The 13209-nt window shown below is 33.4% G+C and overlaps 1 protein-coding gene across 1 annotated transcript in view; it reads right to left on the reverse strand.

Annotated features, from left to right (window-relative positions):
- PIK3CA (phosphatidylinositol-4,5-bisphosphate 3-kinase catalytic subunit alpha) overlaps positions 1 to 13209 on the reverse strand; it is an 83269-nt gene that overhangs the window by 24751 nt on the left and 45309 nt on the right. The window contains exons 2-6 of the mRNA XM_046002222.1: positions 10053 to 10480; positions 9337 to 9546; positions 7518 to 7768; positions 6667 to 6912; positions 5960 to 6045 (exon numbers count right to left, since the gene is read on the reverse strand). Of these exons, the coding sequence (XP_045858178.1) occupies positions 5960 to 6045; positions 6667 to 6912; positions 7518 to 7768; positions 9337 to 9546; positions 10053 to 10404 (1145 nt within the window). The 5' untranslated portion in view covers positions 10405 to 10480. The remainder of the gene's footprint in view (positions 1 to 5959; positions 6046 to 6666; positions 6913 to 7517; positions 7769 to 9336; positions 9547 to 10052; positions 10481 to 13209) is intronic.

The raw sequence follows: 13209 nt of genomic DNA on the forward strand, positions 1-13209 counted from the left end.
TGATGATACCAATGATGTTACCAAGGGAGGATAAGGAGGTGTAGTAACAGGAAATCTCACACATTGCTAGTGTTGAGTATTTGCAAATATCCCCCAAGTGTTAACAATCCAAAATGTCCAAAAGTAGAACAAATTGCAGTATATTCATATAATGGAATACCATACAGCAATGGAAATAAACACGTTACTTGCAACATGGATGAAATCTTACAAACATGAGTGAAAGAAGCTACATATAAGAGAGTATCTATTTCTTGAGTACATTTAAATAAAATTCAAAAACAGTTCAAACTAAAAAATAATGTTAGATGTCAGCATAGCTGTTGCCTTTGGGGAGGTGAGAAGGTTAATGGAAGGGGCAATGTCATATTTCTGGTAAATGTTCTATTTCTTAACCAGCATAGTAGTTATATAGGTATTAACTCTGTGATAATTCACTGAACTTTATGATTATCATTTATATACTTTTGTACATTTGTGCTATGCTGCAGTAAAAAAAAAAACAAAAACAAACTAGCTTATAGAAAAGGCATTTGAAAGAGTGAAACTAAACAAGAGTGAGATTTTCTATTATGATTACAATTATATTTACTTTTACATATGATGTAATTTTATTCAGAAGAACCCGTTAAGTCAGTCACTATGCAAATAAAATGAAGGATATGTAAAGCAGAAAGTATTTGAAGTTGAGAATAATTACTTGACAAGAGGTAACAGTTAACATTCATAATAAAGAATAAAAAGTTGCTATACAAAGTGATGACAAAAATATTCAAATATTTATGACAAATTCTTTTTAATTTACTGGATATTATATGTGAAATTGTCTATACTTGGTGGACAGATCTGTAAAGAGCCAAGTAACAACACTTAAAAAAAAAAAACATTTTATTTATTTATTTGACAGAGAGCGAGAGAACACAAGCCAGGGGAGGGGCAGAGGGGGAGAGAGAGAAGCAGGCTTCTTAATGACCGGGGATCCCAATGTGGAGCTCCATCCCAGGACCTGAGATCATGACCTGAGCTGACGGCAGTTGCTTAACTGACTGAGCCACCCAGATGCCCCCAAAACACTTTGTTTTGTCTTGTTTTGAAACAACAGTTACCAGTATATAAACTCAGCTCAGACTACCTTGAGTAGACTCCTGTTCACTATTTTATTAAACGTGTGACCCTTTGTGATGTGATCAGCACTGGGTGTTATACACAATTAATGAATCACTGAACATTACATCAAAAACTAATAATGTACTACATGTTGAATTTAAATAAAAAAAAGTGTGACCCTTGCTTTTGTTTGTTTTCACATCTGTGAAATAAGACTAATAATAGTACTTACTTCCTAAGATTGTTGTGAAGATTAAATGAGATAACACAAGTAAAGGGGTGCATGGCTGGCTTAGTCAGGTAACACAAGTGAAAATAGTAACTGGTCCACAGTAAAAGTTCAACTTCTAGATATTAACCTAGAAAATTTCTTCAAAGAACTTTTTCATAATTCTATTTTTTTATTATAAATAAAATGACTTAACAATATAATAGTAAAAATTCTATTTTTAATTAGCCATACTAAGGTATAAGCATTATCAGTAAAGTAAGTTCTACTTATGGACAAAGATTAAAAAAATATGGTCCTTTGATGCAGAGAAGACTTATGTTTAAATGGGTGAAGTTAGTAATAAGAAATTCTAAGGATAACTCTTTTTTTTTTTTTCAAGATTTTATTTATTTATTTGACAGAGAGAGATCACAAGTAGGCAGAGAGGCAGGCAGAGAAAGAGGGGGGGGAAGCAGGCTCCCCGCCAAGCAGAGAGCCCGATGTGGGGCTCGATCCCAGGACCCTGGGATCATGACCTGAGCCGAAGGCAGAGGCTTTAACCCACTGAGCCACCCAGGCGCCCCAAGAAATTCTAAAGGGAAAAGAAATAAATGCAAGTAGAAGAAATACTATTGGATCTGATAAGTCCACAATAATTTAAGAAATACTAAAGATACATGTACTTAGATGTTCCTAGGCATTTTTATTACTTATAAGTCTTTCGAATTGCTCATAATTAATGAAAAATATCCTACACACTTTCTAAAAGAGCTATGTCCCATAAATGTAGCTGTTCAATACTATGCTAATTGACAAAAACATGTTTCTCTCTTCCTCTAAAGTCCATAAAGACACGTGCATACGCACATATCAATTAAATTCTTTATTTTTAGGCAATGGTTTGATATATATAGACCAAATTTATTTTGATTTTGGGAGAGGACTGGTAACCTCTATGAAGAAATCATTAAGTTTCTACTTTATCTAGCATATGGAAATATGGATTTAGAATAATCAATCTCAGTAAGAATTTTTAAAAAATCAACTTTTCTACCCTTCTAATAACTTCATATTCTTTATCCTTGATTTTAATTTTGTGAATACAGAAAAGTTAAAAATCTACTTAAATCCTAATACTATTACTATAGGAATTTTACCCTTTAACTAGAAAATTCTTTTTTATTAAATGTTTTAATTTTAATTCCAATATAGTTAAGTATACACTATTATATTAGTTTCAGGTGTAGAATGCAGTGCTTCAACAATTCTATACAGTAGTCATCATAAGTGTACTCTTAATCCCCATCACCTGTTTTTCCCATCCCCTCATAACCTCCCCTCTGGTAACCCTCTGTTTGTTCTCTATAGTTAAAAGTCTGTTTCTTGGTTTGTCTCTTTCTTCCCACTTTGCTCATTTGTTTTGTTTCTTAAATTCCACATTTAATCATACGGTATGGTATTTGTCTTTCTCTGACTATTTTGCTTAGTGTTATACTCTCTAGCTTCATTCATGTTGCTGCAAATGGCAAGATTTTTTTAAATGGCTGAATAATATTCCTGTGTGTTTGCGTGTATATACAGTTCTTTAGCCATCCATCCATCAATGAACACTTGGGCTGCTTCCATAATTTGGGTATTGTAAATAATAGTGCTATAAACACAGGAGGGCACATAGCTTTTCAAATTAGTGTTTCCATAGTCTTTCGGTAAATCTAGTAGTGGGATTACTGGTTCATAGGGTAGTCCTTTCTGAATTTTTTGAGGAACTTCCTTACTGTTTTCCACAGTGACTGCACCAGTTTACATTCCCAGCAATAGGGCACAAGTGTTCCTTTTTCTCCACAAACTCTCCAACAGTGTTGTTTCTTGTGTTTTTTATTTTAGTCACTCTGATAGGTATGAGGTAGGATCTCTTTGTACTTTTGATTTGCATTTCCCTGATGATGAGTGATACTGACCATCTTTTCATGTGTCTATTGGCTACCTGGATGTCTGACTTCTTTGGAGATGTCTGTTCATGTCTTCTGCCCATGTTTTAATTGGGTTATTTGGTGTTTGGGTGTTGAGTTTTATAAATTCCTTATATATTTTGGATACTAACCCTTTATTGTCATTTGTTGACCTTCATTAGGCTGTCTTTTAGTTTATTGTTGATTGTTTCCTTTTTCATATAGAAGTTTTTTTATTTTAATATAGTCCCAATAGCTCATTTTTGCTTCTGTTTCCCTTACCTTTAAAGATGTGTCTAGCAAGAAGTTGCTGTCTGTATTCTCTTCAAGGATTTTGATGGATTCCTGTCTCACATTAGATCTTTCATCCATTTTGAGTTTATTTTTGTGTATGGTGTAAAAAAAGTGGTCCAGTTTCATTTTTCTGCATGTGGCTGTCCAATTTTCCCAATACCATTTGTTGAAGAGGCTGTCTTTTTTCCACTGGATAGTCTTTCCTGCTTTGTTGAAGATTAGCTGACCATAGAGTTGAGCATCCATTTCTGGGTTCTCTATTCTGTCCCATTTATCTATGTGTCTGTTTTTGTGCCATTACCATAGTGTCTTGATGATTACAGCTTGAGGTCTGGAATTGTGATGCCTCCAACTTTGGTTTTCTTTTTCAACAGTGAGTCTTTAGGATTTTCTATATAGTGTATCATGTCATCTGCAAATAGTGCAAGTTTCACTTCTTCCTTACCAATCTGGATGCCTTTTATTCCTTTTTCTTGTCTGACTGCTGTGGCTAGGATTTTCTAGTACTATGCTGAGTAAAAGTGGTAAGAGTGGACATCCTTGTCCTTTTCCTGATCTTAAGGAGAAAGACCCCAATTTTTCAACACTGAGTATGATGTTAGCTGTAGGTTTTTTTTTTTTTTTATAAAGATTTTATTTTATTTTTTTAAGAGATCACAAGTAGGCAGAGAGGCAGAGAGAGAGAGAGGGAAGCAGGCTCCCTGCCGAGCAGGGAGCCCCATGCGGGGCTCAATCCCAGGACTGTGAGATCATGACCTGAGCCAAAGGCAGAGGCTTTAACCCACTGAGCCATCCAGGCGCCCCTGTTAGCTGTAGGTTTTAAATAGATGAACTTTATTATGTTGAGGTATATTCCCATTAACATACTGTGTTTAAAGTTTTATCATACTTTGTGAAGGGATTTTTCTGCATCTATTGAAATGATCATGTGGTTTTATTCTTTCTCTTACTGATATATGGTATCATGTTGACCAATCTGTAACTACCAAACCAGGAATAAATCCCACTTGATTGTGGTGAATGATTTTTTTAATGTATTATTGGATTTAGTTTGTTAATATTTTGTTGAGGATTTTTCCATCTATGCTCTTCAGAGATACTGGCCTGAAGTTCTAAACTACAGAATTCTTGAAGAAAAGGTAATCAAATTTAAGTCCTATCTAAATAGCTACTTTACAAAAATTTTGAGCTTTTAATCTCATATTATTAAAAAAATTTACCTTTTACTTTTATAAAACTAGTTTACTTCAAGTACTTGAAACAACTAGGATATATCTACCCAATATTATTTTGGAGTCTTTGGCTGGAGCTTGCTGAACTTCTTAGAATGCTTATAGTTTTCAACAAGTTTGGAAAATTTTTGTCCAGTATTTCCTCAAATACTGTTTTTCTGTTCCTCACACAGACACTCCACCCAACCTGTGAAATATATGCAGTATAGATGGGAAATAAACTCTTCCTGCTACAACAAAAATTTAAAAAGATCCTGTAGTTGTTTCACAGTGTAACTTCTAATTAAATGTTGTACTTCTGACTGACAATAGTTCAGGTAGGATAAGGAACTATTTTACTTCCTCCTAGTAGAAAAAGCTTCACCTAGGCTCTAGAATGGTGGCCATCTCTAGCAACTTAATTATAAGACCATAACTTTTTCTTGATTCTCCTAGAACTCAGTCTAAATTCATTACAAAGTTTACTTCTGGAGGTTTTACTAGTTGTCTCTATTGCTAGTCTACAAAATTCACCTTTAACCTTTAGTAACAATTTGAGTGCTCTTAAAATGTTTCTATTATATTCAGGGTAGACTCTTAATTCCCAAATGATTCTATAAAGAGCCAAACAAGTAGCAGGATGGCAAACTGTTGGATTATATTACCTTTTATTTCTTCATTGCATTTCTAGGCAGTAATCATTTAAAATGTTCCTCCAAACTCCCTCTCAGAAATGGATTTGTTCCCAAAGACTATTTAAATATCCTAAAGATCTTCTCTTCTGAGTGATGTGAGTGCCTCACAGTAGTCTGGCTCTGAAGTTGTTTGCCAACTCTCATTTCTTCTTAATGTAAATGTAAATGGAGGTTAAGAATAAAATACTAGGTTTATGGATCTAATGTGGGGAATCATCAGCACAAAATTCAACTATATCCTGTTCTCTACTTGACATAATGGGAAGAGAAAATCAGAAAAACCCTTCAGATAAAATTTTATGAAGAACTGACAAAATGATCCTGTGATGGATATTCATTAGACTAAAAGTTCTTATGGTCTATGTGTAAATGTCTGGTAATTTAAATGACTTGTTATAAAACTAATGATGCAAAAAAATTTACTACTTTTATTGATTATACTGCTAAATACTAACATGGCTTTTGGAAATACAAATCCATATACTTCCTTACCTGGGATTGGAACAAGGTACTCTTTGAGTGTTCACATTATCACATAAGGGTTCTCCTCCATGATAGATACCTGTTCGAACATAGATCTTAAAAAAGAAAAAAAAGAGTATGTGTATAAAAATATATACAAACATTTATTGAAGAGGCTGTCTTTTTTCCATTGGACATTCTTTCCTGCTTTGTCGAAGATTAGTTGACCATAGAGTTATATACACACAAATTACAGAACCAATATTATTACAGAACCAATATTATTAATTCCTTTAGGCCAGGTATATAATTCAGAGTTTTTCATATTATAGAAAAATAAATTGGTACATATACTAAATATCACTTCATATTCTTAGCAGTTGGAACAGTACTCTATAAAGACATTAGTATTTCTACAACAAAACATATGCATATTTACACTAAATGGGATATATAAAAGCTATAAAAATTCTTGCTTCAGGTTAGGTCAGGTTTTGCTGCCAAATGAATTCTATAAAACTCATGGTTTTAAGAACTTAGATTATGGAAATTAAAATGATTAGAATATTAGAATTATGGATATTAGCATACAGACAAAGACTGTAAATGGTGCACAGCTGAGGGAGAGGAGTGGTGTTCTAGCTATCTGAAAACAGTGCAGGCCAACAGATTATTATACATAGTTCAGTAAAAAAGTTTATGTAATTTATATAATAAACATCAACACTTGACTTTACCTTGTCAATGTCTCGAATATTTACATTCACATAGGTTGCACAAAGGATTTTTATTCTGAGTGCACTATTTATAACCCAAAGGGATTTTGTAGATGTTTCTCCATTCATATATGGTGTAGCTGTGGAGATGCGTCTGGAATATGAAGGCATTGTGAAACAGTCCATTGGCAGTTGGGAATAAAGGCTTTCTTTAGCCATCAGCATCAAATTGGGCATCCTCCCAAGCATTATACAGCTTCTTATGTACTGTAAAAGATTAAGAGAGGAGGGAAAAAGCCATTTCTTATAAGGTGTTTCATTTTAAAAGCAACAAACATGTAAGCAAAAAAAAGGAAAGAAAAAAAAGAATTAAAAACAATGACCAGAGGATACTCATTATGAAAACACTGTTTTTATCTGAACAATGTTAATCAGCTTATCCGTGTATCTATAGTCGGACTCTAAATATCAATATATAAAATCTAAAGGAAAAAAAAGCATCTGTTCTCTCAAATTCATCATTTCTCTCAAATTAAATACAGCATTTTAAAACTTAAAAAAATTTTATTTCTTTGAGAGAGAGTGAGAGAGAGAGAAAAAGCACAAGCAGAAGGAGAGGGAGAAGCAGGCACCCACTGAGCAGGGAGCCTGATGTGGGGCTTGCTCCTAGGATCCCAAGATGATGACCTGAACTGAAGCAGATGCTTAACTGACTGAGCCATCCAGCTGCCCAAAATAATAGAGTATTAAAAATAAACTTATGAAGCTATTCATTAATACTAATCAATGAATTTTCAAAATGTCCTAAAAATACAGATACTTGTCCCCAACTTTTACATTTCATATTATTATTTTTGAAGCTTGTTACTCACCTTATATTGACTTAGAGGATATTTCTCAAGGAAGTATTCATCACATCCACACACTTTTAAAATATACTTGCCCTGATATTCTAAAACACAGAGTTTGAGTTGTTCAGATGATAGCAACATGCTTCTAGTTTTTTTCCTGATTGCTTCAGCAATTACTTGTTCCGGCACACAGTCATGGTTGATTTTCAGAGTATACTTCTGCTTGTCATTATTTGGAGAAACTATTACCCAAATCACCACTATTATTTGCCCTATAACAGGAAAACATTATTAGATGCAATCACTATATGTATTTCATTTTTCAAGAGACAAATTTTTAAAAGTATGCACTATGTACTACCATTATTCTAACCATAATCAGAAATGACTTATAATCAAACTAATTAAGTACAGGTAAATATCAGGCAGAAACCACAAATCTTTCAAATATGACAGGGCTGTCCAGCCATGCCCAAATCTCATGTTTCATGACAAGCATGCAAAACTGTGACTAGTGGGTCACAATACCTGAGGTCAAGCTAATTTCCATCCTAAACTGCATCACATACTTCCTGAGTACAACCCCTGTGAAGAGTGACTCATGATGGTATCAAAGGTTCAACAGTACCTAAAGTAGAAGAGTTTTTGGCAACTATGGGAAAGAATCATGGAGACTTAATGCAAATTCTGAATCAGAAGGAGAGAACAGATGGTGGAAGAAGGGAAAGAATATGAAATTTTAAATGTGTTCCTTTTAAGATCAATTAAGCTGGGAGGAAGGACGGAAGGTGATGAAAATGGAAAGATTAAAACTATGGTAGAGTGGTCCAGGTGTTCACAGTACAATTCTTTCAACTTTTCTGTAGGAAAAGTTTCATAAACAATGTTAGTGGAAAATGAAAAGAGACTTTCATTTTAGAAGGTATGCTAAAGTAGAAAAGAATTTCAAATGAAGATTTTACATTATACTGCTTTAAACTATTTTGAATAATAAGAGTGAAATAGTAATAAGATGTCTTAACTCATTCTACCAACAGAATTTTATATTTAATAGTGTGTGAAAGCTAACTTATTCTAAAACTTCAAATTGAAAACTTCACTTTGTTATCTTGAAAAATACAGAATGTTTATCTGATACAAATGACATTTCCATTTCCCCAGAGTATATAAATTTCCATGTTCACTTAATTCTAGAAATCGATATATTAAATGTCAAAAGTCTATATATTATCACTCTTCATCAGATTTAATTATTGCATTTAATATTAAGAAATTTATTTTTCTTTGTATATATATCACAAAAATGTGCAAAGTTTTCCTAAAATTTCATAAAGTATTTCTTTTTTTTTTTTTAAAGATTTTTTTAAATTAATTTATGTGACAGACAGATCACAAGTAGGCAGAGAGAGAGAAAGAGAGAGAGAGGAAGCAGGCTCCCCGCCGAGCAGAGAGCCAGACACGGGCCCAGGACCCTGAGATCATGACCTGAGCCGAAGGCAGAGGCTTAACCCACTGAGCCACCCAGGCACACCATAAAGTATTTCTATTTACATTTTTTATTTGTAAAAAGATAATCAGTTATAACTGTGTAACAATGAATTTCAAACTCAAAGTTTTTTAGTTTTATTGTAAGATACACAATTCACCAGGATCAGCACTGTATGTTTACAATTCATTCAATCAATAAATATTTATTATATGCATATATATTTGGCACTCAGCCATATCTTGTCAGTATAAACAGGCCCTATCTTCAAGAAGCTTCTCATCTAGGTAAGATAAAAAGAGATAGAAATTTTTACTATAGTGACCAATTATGGTAGATTGACAAGTTTCTTACCTTTATCTAACTTATTATATATGTGCTTTGGCAGTTCTGGTGAAGATTCTACATTTGGAGGATAGACATACATTGCTCTACTATGAGGTGAATTGAGATCCCGAAGATCCACAGCTTCTTTACAAACATTCAGAATATTTCTTCGGAAGTCCTGTACTTCTGGATCTTTAACCATATCAAATTCACACACTGGCATGCCAATAGCAAAACCTTAAAAAAAATTATATAAAGGATATAACATTCTTTTAAACATACAGTACAAACATGTTTCTTACATATAGGGAACTTGACGCATTTGGAAGATACAATAAAGAAGTCTCTCTGGGTTTAAAGAAATTCTGATGAATACATAAAGTAAGAGTTGACAAAGACTCAAATATTTTTAACATATAACACATAATATATTCCCGCAGCTTGGAGGAAAGGAAGCAAACATCCATGTAATTTTTAAAAAGAGTAACAAAACCAAACTGGGATATAAAAATTTTCTTAAAGAAAAATTTATAGGATACTATTAAAAATAGTTCCTTGGCCAAGTAGTCAAAAAATACTTTTGATTTGTAATGGTTTTTATTTCAAAATCTATTTATTTAAGGTTAAAAAGGAAGTTAATAGATTCAGACAGAAATATTTTAGTAATGAGAAAATAGTTAAGTTTCATAGTTATTTGCTTTTAGAATAGGACAACAATGCCATTTAGACAAAAACTGTCATACCAATTTCTCGATTGAGGATCTTTTCTTCTCGGTTGCCTACTGGCTCAATTACTTTTAAAAAGGGTTGAAAAAGCCGAAGGTCACAAAGTCGTCTTGTTTCATCAAAAAATTCTTCCCTTTCTGCTTCTTGGGTAACACTTACGAAAATGTAAGAAGATTCATCTTGAAGAAGTTGATGGAGAGGGTACTTTCTTGCTTCTTTAAATAATTCATGCTTTATAGTTATTAATGTAGCCTCACGGAGGCATTCTAACGTCACTATCATTCCATTTGGTAGTAAACATTCTACTAGGATTCTTGGGGGCATCAAGTGGATGCCCCACAGTTCACCTGATGATGGTCTTGGAGGCATTGTTCTGATCCTTTACAAGTTTTACATATAAAACTATTTTAAGGAATTAGATGAGTGGCTGTCCCAAAGCAGAAATCTAAACCAAAGGGGGAAAAAAAAATATGTTAGAAGAAAAACTACAGGAGAATATATTTATGGCATTACTAAATGTAAAAACTCATTTTCTGTAGTTTGAATTGATTAGGGTATTAATAATTCACCTTAAATGTTTTGATGGGGACTCTTGCTCCAAACTAGGCTGAACGAATTGATTCCAAAGGAGGAATTAGAAAAAGCACTTGTATTTAATTATTTAATAAAATCATTTAGTTAAAAACGTATTATTTTAATAGATTTTTTTAAGGTCGGGTCTTACCAAGACAGAGCCGACCCTATGGGAAGAACATTGAAACTAAAATTCCCATCACATATCACTTTTATCATTCTATTTTATGGAGCAACAGAATTTGGACTGGAAAGATCATGGGTCCACTGCTCTCATTTTAAAGGCGAGTAAAGATGAGAGAAGTCAAATCTTCCTTTTCACTCCCTATCTCTCTACCCTGCGGTAATGAGAAATTACATGGCTTAGTCTTTTTCTTAAATTAACCTTTGTGATCTCCTTCTTTGCATTACTGTCAAGTGACATCTTAGACCATTCTGCTTTTAGACTATAATTTGTGTATATATTCACTATAATATAAAGTGCCATCTATGCATTTTCCTTGAGATATGATGATAAATTTGAATGATCCATCTACTTTATCAAATAACCCAACCCTAATACTTCTGATTGAAATGAATTGATCTACATACAAATGAGACCCACTGACTCTCTTTGTTAGTAAAATGTTTTAACAGTGTTAAGTACTTTTTATATTTTTAAAAATACAAAGTATTATTAGGATTTGAAGTCCTCATTTTTAAAGATGTCAAAAATCTCTGGGATTCTTTAGAAGATACTACAAAATCCACAAAGCCACAAGTTTTTGTTTTTTGTTGTTCATATTTTCTTTTATTCAGCAAGCTATACTATAAAGGCACAGGAAAAGGTAAACTGAGAGACTATAAAAAAGAAATGAAAGCTAGAGAAATGAATCAAAAGGTCCCAGATAACTTACTATATTTGATTATTCTATCAGGCACTATGGACAACAGGCATATATGATACTTTGTTTATTCACTAAAAATGTATTGGAGCTAAAAAAAAAAAAAGAAAAAAGTACTGGGGCTTTTCCACAGGACCATGTTAGGTCCTGGGAATATGATAATTTTTTTTTTTTTTTTTTGGGAATATGATAATTTGAAGAAGACAGACATAGCCCTTGCCCTTCCAAGGCAAAGTCAAAAGTATGAAGATTATGGGTTTGTTTGGTATAGGATAATTAAATTCACAGGTAATTAAATCCAGAAACTTGTCTTATCTGACTCCTGTACGTCATGCCCTCAACGTCTAAGGCATCAACAAACTGTTAATTCTATCTCTGGAATCTGCATACTCCACTACTACTCTTAGTATCTTCAGTCAGGCCACAATATTTCTTGTCTGGACCACTACTTAGGCCTAAATGGTGTCCCTGGATCTAGGATTGCCCCCTACAATCCATCTTTCACCTTACAGCCAGTGTGAGCCGGAAAGGGCAACAGGGTCTACTTTGAGCAGACTTTTTTGCTGGCTCTAGGTTGCAAACAAGTACTTATAGTATGCTTCAAAGTTCCAATACATGAAGGAGGTGAGAAATAGAAACAGCAAAAATTTCAAACCCTCCCCCATCTCTAGAAATACAGAAATCAGCTGGAAGACAATAGAGAATGTAAAAGCGATTTTTAATAGTTGAAAATGTTTCTTCAAATTTATAAAAGAGACCCACTTAAGTTACAGGATTTAAAACATAATTATTCTATTTCTTACATTTCTAAATGAAAATTCATTGGTTAGTAAAAAGACCAGATGGACCAATCTGTGGGCATAATTATAGAAGTGACTGAAGCTAAGCTTTTTAAAACATACAAAAAAATCTGAAGAATGCAAGGGAAATGCCAAATGACTACTTTTAAGTGATGACCTGTCTGCACAAAAAGTTCAAATAACAACAAAACCAAACCACAAGCCACACCAAAACAGCAGCTGTGTTTATAGTTTTCTTTGTTGAATGGCGCTAACAGGTCCACATTATGGAATCACAAGGGCAACTATTTTATATAATAAATAACATCTCAGAGTCTCACATGTTCCCTAAAAATTAGCAAAAGAGAAGGCTAGTATAGCAGAGAGATTACTGGTTCTAATCTTTATCCTATTATAGTATATTTATGGTCAGTTAACGATTATTGAATGCTCAAGACACACCCTTCTCATTAAGAGAATACATGTGATCATAGCCATAAAACACTTCCAGGAGATCCTGGAAGGCAGGCAATGGCTGGCACTGTGGTAGTACTAAATAGAAGAGAGACGATATTAACTTTGTCTTCTGATGTCAGGCCTTACTCTGTACAAATCATTAGCTCAGAGCTCACAAATGTTAGATACAGATTTTGAATGCAGGTCTAGATGATTTCAAAGTACACACTGTAATCATGTTGCTATTTGGGTTTCAGTTATGACCAGGTAATACTCATTGGTGGTAAATAAGAAAATGGGCTCTAAAGTTACACTGGATTCAAATTCTCACTACCTTAGTAAATAGCTGCTTTGCTTCGGCTTAATTCATCTCCCTGAACTTCATTCTCCCCACTCTGTTTTGTTAACTTGGGATAATGGCAGAAAATTCATCAGGTTGTTGTATGAGATGAGTTAATATATGAAAAACATGTAAGCAAAGA

The sequence above is a fragment of the Meles meles genome, chromosome 4 (assembly GCF_922984935.1).
Source record: "Meles meles chromosome 4, mMelMel3.1 paternal haplotype, whole genome shotgun sequence".
NCBI classification, from domain to species: Eukaryota; Metazoa; Chordata; class Mammalia; order Carnivora; family Mustelidae; genus Meles; species Meles meles.